At 39.5% G+C, this 20374-nt stretch overlaps 1 protein-coding gene across 1 annotated transcript; it reads left to right on the forward strand.

The window, feature by feature from the left end:
- Positions 1–1295: 1295 nt before the first annotated feature.
- prtfdc1b (phosphoribosyl transferase domain containing 1b) lies at positions 1296–19702 on the forward strand. The gene is made up of 9 exons (XM_086079975.1): positions 1296–1485; positions 1663–1769; positions 5088–5271; positions 6109–6174; positions 13273–13290; positions 14887–14969; positions 15161–15207; positions 15355–15431; positions 18083–19702. The coding sequence occupies exons 1-9, from the start codon at positions 1303–1305 to the stop codon at positions 18128–18130; spliced, it is 813 nt and encodes a 270-aa protein (XP_085936101.1). The 5' UTR covers positions 1296–1302; the 3' UTR covers positions 18131–19702.
- The last annotated feature ends 672 nt before the right edge of the window (positions 19703–20374 follow it).

A 20374-nucleotide genomic window follows, 5' to 3' on the forward strand; every position in this document is an offset into this window, starting at 1 on the left:
ACTGACTGCCGTCTGCCAGGACACGACAGTTAAGCCTATTTAAGGGCTTATTGTTCGACTGTGTGCACTTTACCGGGAGTTGAACCAAGGACACAACACAGGGTCGTGATCAAGGAACTTTCTTCACTGAGGGGGCCAATTGGGGCTAAAAGCAGGTTCTTAAACGACTGTCACGCCATTAGTTTGGTTACACGTACGTCCGCTAGCAAGCTTCGTGATGCTTCCGTCTGTTCTTTTGCTTTCAAGATATTGACAAAATAAATGTGTAAAAACAATTGTTTTAGCCTTTTATACGTCCATTTGAATCTTTCTGTTCTGTCTGGAAATTGGGAAGAATGAACGGAGGTTTACAAGCGTACACTTCTGTCTTATCGAGCATTGCAATGGTGTTTTTTTGCAGATAAACTCCATTAGGATAGTTATAAGAATGGCACCTGTTGTTTTGCCCCCATAAGGCTGAAAGACGTTTAAACAATGCTTGCAAGCTTTAAGGTGTGCAGTTACGCAAACAATTTCAGCACTCCATTTGCCGCCATTCAAATAACTGCTTTGTTTGGTAGCAAGTTTTTTTTTTTTTACTTGATTTTCACGCATGCGCAAAGGTAATTCGCACTTCACTTATAAGGAAGGCTGGGTTGAATTTTATTTGTATCCTATGGAAGCCCATTTTCGCCAGTAAAAAAAATAAATAAGCAGTTTGTTTTATTATTATTATTATTATTATTATTATTATTATTATCCTATGGAAGCCCATTCTCGACATGTAAGAAAAGGCCGTTTGTATTATTATTATTATTATTATTATCCAATGGAAGCCCATTCTCGACATGTAAGAAAAGGCTGTTTGTATTATTATTATTATTATTATTATTATCCTATGGAAGCCCATTCTTAACATGTAAGAAAAGGCAGTTTGTATTAGTATTATTATTATTGTTGTTGTTGTTGCTATTATTATTATCCTATGGAAGTCTATTCTCGAAATGTAAAAAAGGCAGTTTGTATTATTATTATTATTTATTTATTTATTTATTTTGTAACTCTCGGGAATGGGCTTCCATAACTCCCATACCAACGTGCATTCCATGTGTTACAAATTATACAAATCCGGGTAACGTCGCCGCTTCGGAACGGAACTCTGTCGTAAACTTTTTTTTCTTCTTCTTCTTTTTTTTTTTTTTTTTAACTCCGTTGTAAACCGAGGACCATCCATGTTATTACTTTGGCTCAATGGAGCATCAGTCACAGAGTAAGTGCGCCTCTAGCGGCAGCTGCTAGTCTGGCAGCCTGCTGCATTTGCAAATGCAAGCGGAGGCGGAGAGGACGGAGGCGATCAAACACACCAGTGAACACATTCCTTCAGGCCCTCCTCTCCTCGTAGCCTGCCAACAAGTCCTCCGAGAAGCTTGCATGACCACTTTGCGGATAAAAAGCAACATGGCAGACGTCGCGCTCCAAACCGAGAGAGGAAGCGGCGGGATTGTGGTAGGAAAAGCACGACTGAACCGTGCAAATTCGAGATTCTAGACGCTGTAAAGTTTGCAACAAGTTGCCTTGTCAACTTTACGACACTGCAAAGCTGCGAGTTGCACAACTTAACAAGCGAGGAGGCGACACGGGTATGAATTGTTTATATATATATTTTCACCCCTCACTTCACAGATTGACGATGACTGGCCAGGTTACAGTTTAGAGCTCTTCAGCTATCCAGCACATTACGCCGGAGATCTGCAATGTGTCGTCGTTCCGCACGGAGTCATCATGGACAGGTACCAGTTGACGCCACTTTTAACAAGTACAGTACAATAGAGCTAGTGTCCCAGGGTTGACATCTAAACACGGTGCAACTGGCTGGAAAACTAATTTTGAAAAACAACAAGCGGTTGGACACAGAATAACTTTACAATACACGTGCTTCGTGCAACCCAGGGGTGTCAAACTCAGATGAGTTCAGGGGCCACATGGAGGGAAATATTTTCACATAAGTGGGCTAGACTGGTAAAATCATGGTATATAACTTCAAAACAATTGGTGCCAGTTATACACAGATTTGCATGTTTTGTACATTTTTAGAGTGCAGACATCCCAAAAACATAAAAAAGTGTTTTTCACAGCGGTGCTATATATTGTTCCCAGGATGCCTGGCGTGGCGCAGTTAATGAAATGTCATATGCGTTTGTGTTACCAATAGCTGAATGTGTGTCGTATTCATCACATTTATGTTTGATTTATGTTGGTCTGTTTAATTTTTTTTTTCATCAAACCGCAACTTTAGGTTGTGTGTAAAATAATGACATCCAGGTCGATTTCGTGTACAAGTTTCATTGCTCATCTGAGGATTGCTTGTGAAATTACAAATGTATATGTTTTGATTTGGCCCGTCTGATTAATTGGTCCGACATTGCTCATTTTCTTTACTTTATGAGATCATCTCGCGGGCCGGATTAAACCCCTTTGCGGGCCTGATCTGGCCCGCGGGCCTTACATTTGACACCACCCGGTGTAACCTGAAGTGTGAGTCATCTCCATTTTTTTTAATGGCTGGTTTAAGCTGCATGTCCATTGCGATCAGATTTGAAACCTCATGTGATACATATCCAGCATGGCCGAGTTGACATTAACATAACAAGACATGTTTTCATGATTCGATTCCTATTTTTTGGGCCTGCGATTCGATTCGGAATCAATTTTCAATTCAGAGCGATTTTTTTTGTTCAAAATGATTTGATTGGCAATTATTTCTGTTTTAATTTATAGATTACAAAGAATCGTCATGATCGACTGTGGTCTGACTTGCTAATGCTAATTAGCGCGCTACTCGCGGCACTTTTATCACTCAAAAGAATGGCTATTCAAAACGCTTCAGAAATGTTTAGAGAAGCAAGTTACTCACCGACATATGCTCTTCCTATGCTGCAAAAAAACTAACAACTTGATTGATTTTTCCTTCTACTCTCTAATGTGGCTACAACTTAAGTGTATCAGAACGCGCAAAACCGCACTGCCCCTAAGTGGCCAAATCGTGTACAACATGAACCGCACTCCCAATAAAAGCACACACAAACAAGGGCAAGACAGTATAAAATAATTGAGATAAAATTGATTCTGAATCTTACTAAATGAGAATCGCGATTCTTATGAGAAAATATTTTTTTGGGGGGGGCACACCCCTGTTGTTCACGGTGGAAAATGACAGACTGTTAAAAGTTTATTTTGTGGTTGTGAGAAAGTCAATACATTCAGTGCACTTTTCAGACTCATGACCGCACGGTATCATGAGGACAGCCGCTTTAAGCAGCAGTCGTTCGCCTGCACGTCCAGTTCAACTGAGTCAAATCAATTTTAACCAGTAGAAAACAAATCCAGTCTTTCAAATGGTATCTGAATATTCCATGCTTCCTTTTTATAACATTTTCGGATTCAAAAGATCACAGTAAGTGCTAGTGCAGCCTCTGGCTCATTTACTTTTCCAGTACATACTGACGGTTGTTACGAAGATACACAGAACTTGGGAAAGGCTACTTTTTGAATTGATTGTATACAAATGGTTATCTGGAGTGCCAACAAACTTTGAAATTAAACAACCTGGGAAAATCCTTCAAAATATGATGAAATTAGCTAGTAGTGGTGATTATGGAGTTGTGAACATCACTTGTTCTAGAGAGAGTCTCCAGAAGTCTTGAGTAACACCACAAATAGTGAATGAAATTGTTGCTGATTGCTCTTTTTTAAATATATATATATATATAGTAGGGGTGTGCCCAAAAAATTGATTCTCATAAGAATCGCGATTCTCATTTAGTACGATTCAAAATCATTTTTAAATGCCCCAAAATCGATTTTATTAAAATTATTTTATACTGTCTTCCCTTTGTTTGTGTGTGCCTTTTATTGGAGCACTGTTCATGTTGTACCTGATTTGACCATTTAGGGGCAGTGTGGTTCCACGCGGGCTGATACACTGTTAAGTTGTAGTCACATTAGAGAGTGGAAGGAAAAAGTCACGATCACGTTATTCCAATAAAAGTTAGGTTTTTTTCAGCGTGGAGCCGTTCTTTTGAGTGATAAAAGTGCCGCGAGTAGCGCGCTAATTAGCATTAGCGAGTCAGACTGGAGTAGATCATTACGATTCCTTGAACATCAATAGATTGAAGCAATAAACATTGTCAATCAAATCATTTTGAATCAAAAATTGATTCTGAATCGAATCGCACACCCAAAAATCGGAATCGAATCGAATCGTGAGACATTCAAAGATTCCCACCCCTAATATAAAGTCTCTAGAGCATTCTGTAAAGTCGCTAAATGTAGCAACAAAATTGTTAACACTGAGTAGCCGCTCGCATCATTGCTGCTGGTAGCTCGTAGCTACTTAACTTTAAATATATAACTCAAAAACAAAAACAACAAAGTGCTGTACATTGTAGACAGACAAAAACAAAGACAGTTAAAATTAGCTATTCAAGCTAGCTGCTTGAATAGCCCCTGAATATTACTTCAACCTACACATTTTCTTTACAATAGCATGTTTTATGCAGCCCCATTACTCTAAACATAGCATTGATTCTGATTAATGTTGCATTTGCGAAATATGAATTGAGCATCTCGGGGGCGGCCGTTCAAACTTTGAGACACGTGGGGCGACTTGCTTTTTCGTGTTCGGTCTGAACCCGCATAATATCCACACATTAGAACCTGAAGAGTCAGTTGGACCAAAAATAAAGAACGGCTCACTGAAAGAAACATCTTCTGATGATAAACAGCCCACCCCAAAAATGTACTTGGTTGTTTAATTTCACAATCGATGGGTTGGCATGAACTCCAGAGACCCCAACTAATTGTATACTGTACAAGAAAATTGTCATTTTTAGTCACAATTGGTTCCTCAAATAAAGGCCTCATAGACTCCAAGCCAATTTAGTTATTTCACTCTATAACGCTAAATTGCCTCTAGGTGTAAATGTGAGTGAGTAACTTGCCTGTTGGCCCTGCTAAGATAGGACAACATGGACGAACGCTTTCATTCAGTGTGAAATTGTCCAATTTGTCCCGGACTGTCCACCAACTGGACATGTTTTGCTTCCTAGAACGGAACGTCTCGCTCGCGACATCATGGATGACTTGGGGGACCATGACATTGTGGTGCTATGCGTGCTAAAAGGGGGCTACCAGTTCTGCGCCGACCTGGTGGACAAGATCAAGGCGCTAAGCTGCAGCTCGGACCGCACCATCCCCATGAGAGTCCACTTCATCCGCCTCAAGAGCTACCTGGTGAGCTTCGAGGAAACGCAATGGAGTGTATTTCGTTCTAAAATCGTTTCGGAGAAGTTCATTGTCCCATGACAATGATTTCAATGTCTTTCGTAGCAATGTGCAATACTGTCACACACAGTTAACTATAGACATATAATGATGAAATCTTACCTTTGACACAATGGCGATGTTATTTCGGTGGCTATTTTTTAGGGGTGGGAATCTTTGAATGCCTCTCGATTCGATTCCGATTTTTGGGTGTGCGATTGAATTCAGAATCGATTTTCGATTAAAAGCGCTTTTTTCTTCAAAATGATTTGATTGCCGATGATTTTTGCTTCAATCTATAGATGCGCAAGGAATTGTAATGATCTACTCCAGTCTGACTCGCTAATGCTAATTAGCGCGCTACTCGCGCCACTTTTATCACTCAAAAGAACGGCTCCACACTGAAAACAAACAAACTTTTATTTGAATAACTTGATCGTGACTTTTTCCTTCCACTCTCTAATGTGGCTACAACTTAAGTGTATTAGACTGCGTGGAACCACACTGCCCCTCAGTGGCCAAACCAGGTACAACATGAACATTCTCCAAATAAAGGCACACACAGACAAGGGCAAGACAGTATAAAATAATTTTACAAAATTTGGGACATTGTTTTCTCAGGTTGGGAGGGGCTGGTGCTTGAGAATTTCTCATACAGGGGCTAAACTTTGTTCATGTTTTTGGTGAGGAATTAGCATTTTAACTTGGTAAAAGCTCCTAAAAGTTGATCTTCATGTTGCAGTCCCTTTAAATGTTGAAAAAATCGATGAAAACTAGTAAAGATGATATCTCTTGGCTTTTCCTCAGAATGATCAGTCCACAGAAGACCTTCACATTCTTGGAGCAGAGGACTTGTCATTTTTAGCTGGAAAGGTAATATATTAATTTTTGTATTCTTATTAATATGAGATTTTTCACTCTTAAATGTATATAGACTTTTAAAAAATATATATATTATGAGTGACCCTAAGCATGATGGGAAACAAATTGCAGCACAATTGGCCAGCTGGTTTAATTTGCTAAAATTACCTTTTTTTTAATTTGCAAAAATCAATGGATTATTATTATTATTATTTATTTATTTTTTACTGATTTTTATCATTTTCAAACATTCAAACTTTCCCACCACAAAAAAATTAGGGGAAAAAATCAGCAGATTTTTTGGGGGGCCGATTTTCCTATTTTTGATCACTAGAGAGGAAAAATGTTCAATAAAAATTGTGCGTGAAAGAACAGCTGTCGCTAAGCTAAAATGCTAATTAAAAAAAAAATGCAAAAGTCCAGATTGTCGACCATCTTCTCTGCATGAAGTTAGTTACTAAGTCAAATTTATTTGTGGCAAGACAGGTTAGCAAACATTACACAAATGTTGTTTGGACAAAAGTATTCAGACATGTGTATTTATCAACTATTTAATTAATCAAAAATTGGATTAATTTGCCCTTAAATTAGAATCGTTCCGCTTTTGGACCATTGTGTACGTCTAACGTTGTGGACACAGACCCTTATCTGTTCCCAGTGTGGTGTGGAATTTGCACTTCAAATACCTCAAACAGCAACAGTCACTTGAGAAATAGAAACTCATGTTCAGTTCTTGGTGGTACTCGAAGGTCCTGTAATGATAGCTGATTGCCTCAAGATGGCAGCATTTCCTCTCATCTGTATTTCTCTTCCCTGCCATCATCTGAGAGCATTTTTATTTTATTTTTAAATAAATCCTTATCTGATGAATTTCTGGAGTCTATCCCAGTTGACATGCTGAGATGCCGGGTCCACCTGGGACTGGTCACCAATCAATGGCAGGGCACATTTAGAGACAGTCAAAGTCAACCATTCACATTGACACGCTGTCCAAACTCGGTCCTCGAGGGCCGGAGTCCTGCAGATTTTGGATGTTTCCCTGCTCCAATGCAGTTTGGACACCACTGCACTACACCAGCAGTGACACATGAGAGACATCAGAAATGTGAAAATGGCTCCCTCCTGTGGTCAAAAGGAATATAAAAGTGGCAGCCTGATTAATTCAACCAATAAAAAAAAAAAAAGTAAAGACATTTTAAATTAATTTTATTTAGTTTGGCTGCATGGTATGCAAAAGTTTGCACATCTGTCTCACAGTCAGAAGGTTCTGGGTTCAAATCTTGCCTCTGGTTTTTGCGGGTTTTCCAGCCTCCTCCCTCATTGTTGATTGATTTTATTGAACATAAAAACACTGGAAAATAAAAATAGAAAGAAAGAAAAGGATCATATACTCATTGAAAACACAAACATGTAGGGAAAAATGTGTGTATAGGAAAAATATACCTTCAATATACAATAATTATACTTATTGTAGTTGTTATTTTCAAGGAAATTTGTGGGGCGAATCCGTTTAAATCGTTGACTAATGTTTTAATTTTAGCCTGAGGTGAGGCGTAGACTCCTGAGAATTTTCAGGCTTGTGTGAGTCATGTATTTCTCTCATGAGACGTGTACGAGCACAGCACTGAATATTTATTGGCTTGTATGTGTGTGCGTACACTTTCACTGACAAGACAGTATTCCTTGGTAATATACGTACATCAGCTGATCTGAACGCACGCACGCACGCACGCACGCACGCACGCACGCACGCACGCACGCACGCACGCACGCACGCACGCACGCACGCACGCACGCCCTTTATAGGCATAAAGGCGTGGCCTATCTACCCAGAAGATGAATTGGTGATGAGTTTGCAGGCTTTGAGTCACGTCGGCCGCCTTGCTCACTTGACATGTTTGTATTTTGAGAGTGCTTGTGAAATCCCCCGAGCTTTTTTTTTTTTTTTTTGTTGGTGACGCGCGCGCTTCAGGTTCAAAATGCAACAGTGCTATCCTGGAAGAAGTGACTGAGCCGAAGCGTGTGGGAAGAGGCATGACGTCGCAGCGTTGCCTAGTAATGTGGAATTGAATAATATTCTGACGTATTCCTCCACGCAGAACCGTCATTTTAAAGATATGAACACAAAGTGCGACCGCGCGCTTGGATGATGAACCCTTTGTTTAAAAAGTCAAATGGATACAATTTGTCTTTATTTGCTCTTATATTGTCCTCGCTCCGCAGAAGTGATGCAAGGCTACTCCTCCCCACATAAATGGTAGCCTGTCGTCTCCTGTTGATTAGACAGACGTTTGTAGAATTTCAGCTATTTCACTGGGGACATGCTAAACTGGACTCTAGACTGATAGCCGACACGTAGTGGTGTGTGCGCGTGCGACTGTGCTAGATTTCAGTATTGAACCTTGGAGTAAACACAGGGGCCAGTATCGCCAATCCCTTTTAATAATTAAAGGGGTCACATTTTGGGAACTGTACGTATTGTATATGGGTTTCTGGAGTGCCTGCCAAATCATCAAGCGTGAAATTAAACAACCAAGAAAATCTTTTGTTTTTTCCGTTTGCTTTGTTTTCTCCTTCCATTTCTGAAAATGGCTCTAAGTGCGCCGTTCAGTGGTGGGTGGAGCTTCAGAGTCTCCAATAATGCTATGAAAAGTCGCTAGGTTTCGGAGTGTGACGATATATCGATATCGTGATATTTTGTCTCCCTATAGATTATCGATACGCCTACGCAAGTATTGCGACATTTGTAGTTAATATGCAGCTGCTATAACGGCGCCATTGTTCATCACTTATTGAGCAATTACTTGGCAGGCCGCTAGGGGGAGCCCCTCATGAGAGTGGCGGGGAAATGTATGGAAGTCTTCAGGCGAAGAAGACTCATGAGCTTAAGACATTTATTATCTGTCTAACAACTGACATTTTAAAACATATTTTATGGTTCGACTTTTTGAAGCACACAATTTCTGAGGAACATTAATATTGATCTAATTGGATTTAATATTAAAAAAAAAATTGCAAAAAATCGTCAGTTTATAAAATGAAACAATTCACTATGTAACTGACTGACATGTTGCATGACAATAGTGTTTAAGAAAGACACAAATTTGTTCACAGAAAGTTGTCTCTGTTAAGACATTTGTATTTGTTTTAAAAAAGATACACTAAATTACTCACTGTGAAGAAGACAGCAGTTTTAATATTGTGTTTCAGTGATGGTACAAAAAGAAACTATTTTTATGTCTTGAGTAGTTTTATCGTAGATTATTGTAGATTTATTACCTGACCAACATATCGATAATCGCGGTATCGTCATATCGTGAGATCATCGTATCGTATTGCATGTGACAGAACCGCTCCCCCCAAAAAGGAGTAATTGAACCAGGGAATGTTAACTCTTTGACTGCCAGACGTTTTCAGAAAAGGGATGCCGTCAGTGCCAGCCGATTTAAGCATTTTGACTGATCTTTCAAGGTCCACAGAAAATGTTCTGTTTGGACTATGGAAACACACGTACTACCAAATGAAAGATTGGACTTTCATCTTTTATCAGAAAAAAAGAGTTTGTTTCTACCTTATTCCGTTCTTTAGTAATCAACAATAGAAAATGGTTAGTTTGACCCAATTTCGCCTGTGTTGGACCAAAATACGGAGAAATCAAGCTTTTAGTGAAACGATATTATTTCATGCATTCTAGTGAATTTTACACTTCTTTTTGTCCATGAATGATGCCACAAACACCTAAATAGTGCTTTACTTCTATAAAACACTACCACCAAGAATGAAAAAGTGTTTTTTGATAGCAAAATACGTTTATTTACATTCAACAGTGTAACAATTTGACAACAATTTGGCAAACTATTTACAAATGTGTGCAACTGTGGTGCTATTTACAAATATGTGGATGTTTCAACGACAGTTTTTCTTTTTGTAACACTCTCCTGCGTGCAAAGAGACGTAACAGCATTTGCACAACAGATTGCCTCTTCGCGTGTGCCACTTTCTTGCAGGCCGTTTTTTTCCGGGGAATAGCAAGTATATACTGCAGTGTGTCATCAAGTCTAATATCAGGATCATGCTACGGTTTCGTTACGTCTCGCTTCCCCGTGTCCTTCAGTTGCTATGCCGGGTGGTAGGAGATGTTCTGATCCATTTTATCCACTCCATTCATGGTGGCATCGTAGTCCAGAAACAGTGTCTTCTCCGTGATCAGACTGTACCCGCTCCTCCGATGAATATGCATTGGACTCGGGGTACTCTTCATTGTCCGATCGAATGTCCGCTTGTGCAGCTCCGCGTTTTCCGGCCTTAGCAGCGCTAGCCGGTGAGGCTTACTACGTGATCGTAAACACGTCCAGGCTTCCAACTTTGGCGTCAAACTCGCAGTCATCATCATCATCATCATCAATCTGCATTGGTCGATGCCAACTCTCCATCGCCCGATCGAATGTCCGCTTGTGCAGAAGTACCCGGCCGGCTATTGTGCGCGTTTTCCGGCCTTAGCAGCGCTAGCCGCGCTAGCCGCGCGTAGCCGGTGAGGCTTACTACGTGATCGTAAACACGTCAAGGCTTCCAACTTTGGCGTCAAACTCGGAGTCATCATCATCATCATCATCAATCTGCATTGGTCGATGCCAACTCTCCATCGCCCGATCGAATGTCCGCTTGTGCAGAAGTACCCGGCCGGCTATTGTGCGCGTTTTCCGGCCTTAGCAGCGCTAGCCGCGCTAGCCGCGCTTAGCCGGTGAGGCTTACTACGTGATAGTAACAGTCGCGCCAAAGCTTCCAACTTTGGCGTAGAGCTCGGAGTCATCATCATCGTCGACATCAATGCGCTTTTTAGTATTGATTGATGCTTTCCGTCTTTGAAAAAAATGCTCAAGCGTGAGCTGCTTGTAACCGGTTGCTTGGTCAAGCCACTGTGGCTTGGATCAGCCATTGTCTCCTCAACACTCTAGCTCCGCCTCACGTCTTCTACTGACGCCCACGGTGGGCGGCCCATCCAACCTTGTGCAAAGAGAGTCATCGCTGCCCTCTAGGGGCTAAAACGAGTCTTTGACTAATCATATCTGCCTGATACTTTCAGCACAGCTGCCCAAGGCTTTCCTGCACCCGTTTTTGAAAAAAAAAAAAAAAAAACATAGGGGACGTCTTTTAACGTCCTCGGCGCCCTTCCCTAGGTTTATGCTAAACGTTTTATAACGTTTATGGCAGTCAAAGAGTTAAGTGTGCGGACAAATGCTGGAAAACTTTTATTAGGAGACTTGGGATTTTTTAAATTTTTATATTTAGCTAAAATAAATCTCAAACTAGATATATAAAATTTGTGGGGTTTCAATTATAATTACTTTTTAAAAAAAATATTTTGATTTGTGTTATTATATTAAAGGATCTTTGTGCAGTTTGTCACTATTTTACTCGTGACTGCCACCTCTGGCCCAAAGTGTAACTGCAGTATCTGTGTCAGGCTCGTTCATGTTGCGCGTGCGAGTACGTGCACGATCTTAAAGCGACAGCCACAGTTGACAAAAAAGGAAGACATGACTTCAAATGAGGTATAAGAAAAACTCCACCCCTCCCCTCTCCAAAGAAACTGTGGAGTGTGTAGGGTCTGCACACTCTACTATAAAGGGAAAATAACACGATCATATACAGTATATGTGCCACTGTGAAAAGGCTTAAAATAATATGATTAAGTATTTTCGCTTTTATTTTATTTCATCAACAAAAATGTTTTTCCAGTCTTTGGTTGGTTCAAAGACGTATTTGCCAATATTTGATGAAACTTGCTGCAGTTCATACAGGAGAGAAACTGAAAGTTAAAGATTGCGGTCTCCTTGGTTATTGTGACTTTAAGCTTGTGTCATCAGGTTTCACCACAGCGAGTACGTGCATGATTTCCTGACCATGCCCTTCTTGATGCAAACCTTTTCTTTTTTTCTAAGCCGTGGTTTCGGCTGTGGTTGGGTATTGTGGGAATGAAACACACTGCATGGAAGGCAGCAACATGTACCAGTGCGATCTCATGACATTGGTATCGATCCAGATTGAATGACAAACCAATTGAAATTTATGAATGGATTGGATATACTTTTACTAGGGGTGGGAATCTTTGAATGTATCACGATTCGATTCCGATTTTTGGGTCTTCGATTCGGAATTGATTTTCGATTGAGAACGATTTTTGATTCGAAATGATTTGATTGACAATGATTTTTGCTTCAATCTATAGATGTGCAAGTAATCGTAATGATCTACTCCAGTCTGACTCGCTAATGCTAATTAGCGCGCTACTCGCGGCACTTTTATCACTCAAAAGAACGGCTCCACGCTGCAAAAAAAACAACTTTTATTGGAATAACTTGATCGTGACTTTTTCCTTCTACTCTCTAATGTGGCTACAACTTAACAGTGTATTAGACCGCGTGGAACCACATTGCCCCTAAGTGGCCAAATCGGGTACAACATGAACAGCGCTCTAAATAAAGGCGCACACACAGACAAAGGCAAGACAGCATAAAATAATTTGATCAAAATCGATTTTAAGATATTTTAAATCGATTCTGAATCGTACTAAATGAGAATCGCGATTCTTATGAGACTCGATTTTTTTTTGGCACACCCCTAACTTTTACGTTAAGCATGTCTACCTTGATAGTTGATGATAGTTTCTGGGTTCAAATGTCAGCTCCAGCCCTCCTGTTTGGCGTTTGCATGTTCTCCCTATACTTGCGTGTTTGTTTGTTTTTCACTCTGGGTCCTTCCCACATTAAAAAAAACATTCATTTAAATTCATCGAAGACTCAAAAATATAGTTGAGAAAGTGAATGCTTGGTTTGTGTGAACTCGGATTGGCTGACAACCAGTCCAGGTTTTACCGCGCCTCTAGCCCAAAGGCTTTTGGGATGGGCTCCAGCTCGTCCATGACCCTAATGAGGACAAGCGCCATAACAAAAAAGAACAGATGGATTTTGTCTGTACACAAACAAGCAAGATTGCAGGATAACTCACTAATATTTGCATGATTGGATATCCAGCTTGGCAATTTATGAAATGTTTCTAAATGTTTTCTTTCCCTCCCCGGTCTCTCCCTTGCTGACCTGCCCTCACAAGAACGTACTGATTGTGGAGGTGAGTCAGCCATGTTTTTCATTCCCTTTTTTTCCCCGTCTTCCTGACAAAGATGGCATTCCAGGTCAAGGGGAGCCAGCTCAACTTTTCCTTTTGAAATGTTTTGAGCTGCAGTAAACACGGAGAAAAACTATGCTGCCCGCAGACATTTTTCATCCATTGTTCTTCCCTATGTAAGAGTTCTGTTTTCTTATTTTTGCGTTGTGTGTCCTTGAAATGTATAAACGATAACCAATTTAATGCTGCTCTGATCAACATCCTTTAAATCAATAATGAAACCACATTTGGGTTGGAATATCACAGCTGTCCTTAAGAATCAGAATTATTGGCCAAGTATTGAAAAACACAAGGAATTTGTCTCCATAGGAGTGCTGTCAAATTTAAAGCGTTAAACTAATTAATCACAAAAAGTGATCGCATTAATCATGTATTAACGCAGATTCATCACACTATTAATTTTGAGCACAGATGATCCTTTAGCTTGACAGCGGATGGTTACGTTAAAGGTAGCACAGGTTGTGTTTGAGCAATAAACATAACTATATGCACTAAAGTAAAGCTTTTCATACATGCCACTCAATGTCAAAATATTGGGGTCTTTTTTTTTTTGCCATTTTATGTTATGCAAATAATTAACGCATGAGCGTGTGCAGTGGATCAACATTTTTTTGAAAACGTCGTCATAACATTATAACAGGTGGTCTTCAAATTTGGCGGGCAAAAAAATGTTGATTTAAAAAAAAAAAAGCGATTAATCGTGATTAATCAAAATTCTAAGATGTGATTAATCTGATTTAAAAAAAAAAAAAAAATTGTTTGACAGCTCTACTTCATAGTCATAAACTGTCCGCGAAACATGGAAAAATAACAATGACCAACAGAGGGAGAAAGAATGGGAAGTTTGGGAAGCCTGGCGGTTCCCTAAGTAGCGCCATTAATTTCTTAGAAGTAGAAGACACAGTATGCACCTGGGGGGAAAAAACAAGCACATAGCAACATAATGATGATGCACATACAACAATTTTCGAAGACTTTCACGTGGGAGAGAGGACGATGATGAAATCAATACATTGCTGCTTTTTTATACACAAAAAAAAACCTGTCACCACACACAAATATCTTCTTAAACTCTTAAACAAAGTAGCATAATGACGCTAAATATGAAATAACGACTGAAAGTTGCCATGTCATGAATATACTGGCCACAATTCAGCTTCTGGTGGCCGCCACTCTAAAAGGCTTAATATGGGACCCTATTCCACACTGCCCCATGCAGGAAGTCATCTTATGAGGGTGTACATTGTACAATCTCCTGCTGATCTAGTTGTGTTTATACTGTATGCAATGTGTCACTTTCACTTCCCCGGCATTTTGTAGTGTAAGAGGTCAGGTCTGTTTTTGTTCATTCAGTAGAAGCCAGATTTGTTTTTAGAGGCTACTCCTAAAAGCTTACGTAAGAGCGACCCACTTAACGAACTCCTCCAGCTTGTTACAGTGTGAAATTAATCAGCTCTTTGTCTGGAAATTCCACGTCGGTAATCTTGTGCTTTCTCAATCCTGTTTTGCTGTTTTGCTGTCTTGCTTGCACGACTTCAGGGCATTATTGGCACCGGCAAGACCCTGAAGGCTCTCCTGAAGCACGTCAAGGCCTTCCATCCCAAAATGATCAAAGTTGCCGGGTGAGTTATGACTGTGTGGAACGCTATAAACAAAACCAGCCTGGTTGTCCCACTTGGTGAATCACTCAATATCCGCCTCCCAGTCTAGACAGTAGACGGAGCCAATAAGTGACACAGGTGGTACTGTTTAAAAATTAATACAGTGAGGTCACATATGCAAGAGCATGAATATTTTCTAATATTTTCTTCAGATTGCTGGTGAAGAGGGTGCCTCGCAACACGACAAGCCTCCCTGACTGTATGCATCTTATCTGACCTACCCACTTTTATATGATAATGAGTCAGTGGCTCATTCATATTTAAAACATGTGCTGATCCTTTTTATGTATGAGTCAATGAATGGTGAAAATACACAATGGGACGGTATGCTTCTTTTTCATTTCAGATGTCGGCTTTGAGATACCTGATCGCTTCGTGGTTGGATATGCTTTGGACTACAATGAGTATTTTAGAGACCTCAATGTAAGTGAGGGGCTTTTACTATTTGGTCCCGAGCACCAGGCTGTGCAAAGGCACTACTGTATTGGAACGGCTTTGTTTATTAAGGATGGCCTTTTGCGGGCTTCAGCACGCCCGGAATTAACCAACTTTTGCAAACGTGCCTATTCTGGAGTAAATGTTTGTATTTTAGAGGTCAAGAACGTGACCCCTCCCCCACACCCTCTCCCAAAACTCACTGAGGTCATGTACACGCGTAGCAGGGTACTTTTAACTCATTCACTGCCATTGACGGCTATAGACGTCAAAAATTCATTTAAACTCTTTCTATTAGTTTAACGTTTGTTTCCACTTTTGCTAACAAGAGTATGAAAACCTAGGAAAAAAATATTGTAAATTTAGAACAGATATAAAATTTGTGATTAATCGTTAGTTAACTTGTTGAAGTCATGTTATAATATATATATTTTTTTAATTATCGCAATTAATAGCATGATAATTTTATATCTGTTACAAATGTACAATAAAAAAATTCTAGGTTTTCATAAAAAATGAAATGAAATTTAAATTTTTTTTAACTAATAGAAATAGTTCACATGAATGTTTGACGTCTATAGTCGTCAATGGCAGTGAATGAGTTAAAAACTGATATTTCCCTCTTCTGGGTGTAGAAAAAATTGTGTCCACACCACCACGTTTGTAGAAAAGAAAACATCCACAGCTAACCGCATTAATGCGTTTTTTGGTACGTTCATAACAATTCCAGACCTTAAGGTGGCAACAGTTCCCCAAATCCTATCCAATCAGAGTACGCCTCCGTCTGGCAACGCCACTTCCACAAATTGGGCCTACAATGAGATACATGCCAAACCTCTAGGCGGCAGTAGTTAGCCAAATACTGCTCATCTCTTGACGTCACTTCACCATACGTCACACAAGCACGGACTGTCAGCCGCTGATCTGTATATATGCGGATTAGTGCGGTCAGCGCACACAGGACTTTTTTTTTTAATTAATAAAAAAAAATACTTGTTAACAGTCAATGAGTACATCATAAACGGAGCATAGAGGGAAACAAAGAAGATAAATACAAAATCTTAAAAAGCGTCACGTCTTTTTTTTAACAACTTTTTTTTCCCACTCACTCACCACACGCACACACATACAAACATGGTCTCCTTGATGGGGAAGCAAATCCACGCCTCCTTTTTCTCTTGATTTTTTTTAACAACTTGATATATGTGATTGAGTGACGTGTGTAGACGACGACGTAAAACTTCGTTTACTGACGGACACACGGGACCGCGGAGCCGGAGAAATACGCAAACCATCACTTTGGCCGGAGTTTTTAGAAACCTTCGTTTGTTATTGAATGCAGAAAATCATCTCCCGTTTGCAAAAAAAAAACCCGACTGCGTGTATGCATGGCCTGAGTAGCGCCCCTGGAAAGTTGAATTGGCCCTTGGCATTAGTTTCACTGATTTGAAAAAAATCAGTGGATTTCATTGAAAAATTTACATACTCTTTACCAGGGGTATGAATTGCCTAGTACCTGGCGATTCGATTCGTATCACGATTCATAGGTCACGATTCGATTAGATCCCGATACAAATCTATAAATTGATTATTGAGATTTTTTTTTTTTTACTCAAATTTAGAAAATAAAGTAAACTTGCACATGTGCACTGTAAGATTTGTATGAACATTTATTTATTTATCTGAAAATTCAGGTTTATAACTGAGCCACTGCATTTAACAAACACGTTGCAGTCTGTTTCATGTCTGAACAGCACTGAAATAAAATATTAAGGCTTAATGTTCCATTAATGTAACATTCTTCCATGCTTAATGTGTGAATCCTAACCCTAAGTAAGTAAGATGTTTTGTTGAATATTCCCATAAAGAATTGATGTTTAAAAATTTATTCGGCCGCATATCGAATCGATTCGAGAATTGCGCGCTGTAATATCGCAATATATTGCCGAATCGATTTTTTTCGTGTGACTAGGCACTAAATTACAAAGCCTTAATGCCTATACCGTTTAATGTCGGCTTAAAGTGGCGTTAAGGTTTGATGATCATTTCAAGGATTCTAGAAATGTAACAAAAATGAGCCCTTAGCACCAGTTCCAGTAATCACAGAATGCGTGTCAAAGACCCATGTCCGAAATGTAACTTTAAGTCTGCGATTTGAGTTTGAACCAGCCGTTTTGGGCAAATATCAAGGCTTATACGTACAAAGTCATACCAGCTAATTTGATCAAATGTGCCCCAATTGAAAGCAAGTGTCCCAGATAGATGGGTGACGCTAAATTGTGAAGCTTTTATACCTCCATCCATCCATCTTTTGTTCCGCGCTTACATTTATATCTCTGACATTTTCCAAGAATTCTTGGAGAGTAAAAAAAAAAAAAAACACTTGACGCCAGCTTCACCGTGTCTAAGGAGGCACAAAAACGTGATATGACCTATTCCTGAAAATGAACAGGAAGTCAGCCATTTTGGGTGAATTCTAGGACTAAGCACTCCTATCAGCAAATTCACCGAGATGAACCCCAATCGGAAGCAGTGGAGTACGACATGGTCATATTCACCACTGTTTGCTTGAATTGTAGTCGAACTCACTTATCTTCTCCTTTTTGACCATTGTTTTCCTCTTTTTGTCTTTCCTACAGCATATCTGTGTGATCAGCGACAGTGGCAAGATGAAATACAAGATATGAGGGAAGGAAGCCACACTCACTCAGATGTCATCTCAAACTTTGAACCTGCTACAGCTGCTTCGGGGACATTTGTTCTCCTCCAACGTTGCTGTTCAACTCTGTGAAACGACCAGCAAAGACGCTGCCTTTCAACTCATCATCTCGTAAACTTAGTGGAACGCGGATTTTTAAGCTACTTTCTAATAGGAAATAATGTCATTTGTAAAAAAACGTAACTGCACAGGAATAATGAAAATTCTTAACATGTGTAAAATAAGTAGAAATACTGAAGATACTCATTACGTTAATGACAGATATCTACAAACTGACTATAAAAAAACCAGTCAATGAATTTTGGCAACCGTCAACAGACGGGACACCCTTCTGTCATTGTCAATCCATCAATATTTCAAGAAGAACCAAACTCAACTGTAGTCAACAATCTGTCAATATTTAACTGGGCTTCCGTCATTGCTAAACTTATTTTGTCACCACTATTTCCCCCTTGGCATTGTTTATGTTACTATTCTTTCCCTTACTTATGTTGCCACATCTAGTATGTGCACACGGTCGCAAATGCTGGGAATACTGCTCCGCAGGGCCAACCCCTTTTTAGGACCCTTTAGCTGTTCAATAACCTGCCTGACATAACATTTTTAATGTGGCACCAAAGGACCCCTTTGCTGTCTAACAATGTAAAATAAATAACCTGAGCACCAAACTAATGCTAGCATAGCTATAATGAGGAATTTCCAACAGGAGACTGGCTTGGCTGCAGTCCCAGGAAAGAAGTGGAAGTCCTCAGCAGTGCGCCAGCGAAATGGGCGTCCGTCTGTGTTTCCGTTATTCATCAACATAACGGGCACCCGTCATTGATAAACTAAGAAAGTCCGTTAATACTGACCTGGTTATTGATGATTACATTGACGGATAAAAACCTGATTAGTCCATCGCTTTGTCAAAGTTTCCCATCATTCGTTAATCATCAACAAAACGGGCGTATGACAATAACAAATTGACTGACCTTCCGTCAATATTGATGGAATGCCCACATCTGCCAACCACACATATCTTTCATCATTGTCACGAGTGTAGAAAGAACTGAAGTGTTGCAGTCATGCTCCTGTTTTCCTCACTTCTTTTAATTTGTAATGTACAGGTATGCAATGTAAGGGACTTTTTACAAAGAAAAAAAACTGAATGTGATCGTTGGTAATAAAGGAAATTAGCTTTGTTAAATGTGAAAAGTAAATCACATTTTAAAGCAAGAAAGGTAGCATTTTATAACAAAATTACTCATTTCATTGTTACCTTGTGAGGTTTCTTGACTTTACTGTCGTTTTTACAATTATTGGGATGATACAAGGTTTATAGACTCACATTGACATGTTTACTTTTTAGTATTAATTTTACTTTTCTCAATGATTGCTTAAGTTATCTAAGCAATTATGTGTTCCTACCTGTTTTTATAAATGCATTTTCTATATATTAAAATCATGTGGACTAGCTTGAGTTTATATCTTTCTTGATGGATTATTAACCATGGGTCATGACTATTATATTACAAAAAACGTTGTCAATTGTCATGCTTAAAAAAAAAAAAACATCCACCCAAGTTCAACCCTATTGTGAAGCAAGTTGGTCACAATACCAGAATAGAAAATAAAGGTTTCCCACAAAATGATCTAAAAAGGCACAAAAGGCTTGTGTTGAACGGTTGCGGTCTTTGTGTACACCTGACATATGACTCCTGGTCTTCAAGCTGGGAACACCGAGTGCTATTTAACAAAACAGTTTTTCTCTCTCTGCTATGGGAATAATGCTGGATTCCCAGCCTGACCTTTTCTAACCAACAATCATAATTCCCTGGTGAAACGATTTAACCAGATAGGACGTGCATACAATGTTATTTTCAGTTTCAGTGATTTTTTTTTTCAAGTCCACGTTTTAATCAAGATGGGGAAATTAACATTGAGTTGCAGGATAGAATTGCAGGATTGCATTGGACTGTTTGCCCCCCAAAAATAAATCATTAAATAATTTTATTATAGGTGGGTATAATGATCAGTTTGGTCACTATATCTTTACTAATTACGCGTTTGCATCTAAAAATTAATGAGCTCTCTGTACTAAGAACGAAAGAAGAAAGTGGGTGGGTCTACTGTAAATAAGTTATTGGCCTTCTAACTGAGACTGCAATGCAGTACAAAACAAACATTTAACCACACAAACCATACAATCTAATTGATAATACATTGAGAAAGT

This window comes from Leptonotus elevatus, chromosome 1 (assembly GCF_054856555.1).
Source record: "Leptonotus elevatus isolate MCC_2025b chromosome 1, RoL_Lele_1.0, whole genome shotgun sequence".
NCBI lineage: Eukaryota > Metazoa > Chordata > Actinopteri > Syngnathiformes > Syngnathidae > Leptonotus > Leptonotus elevatus.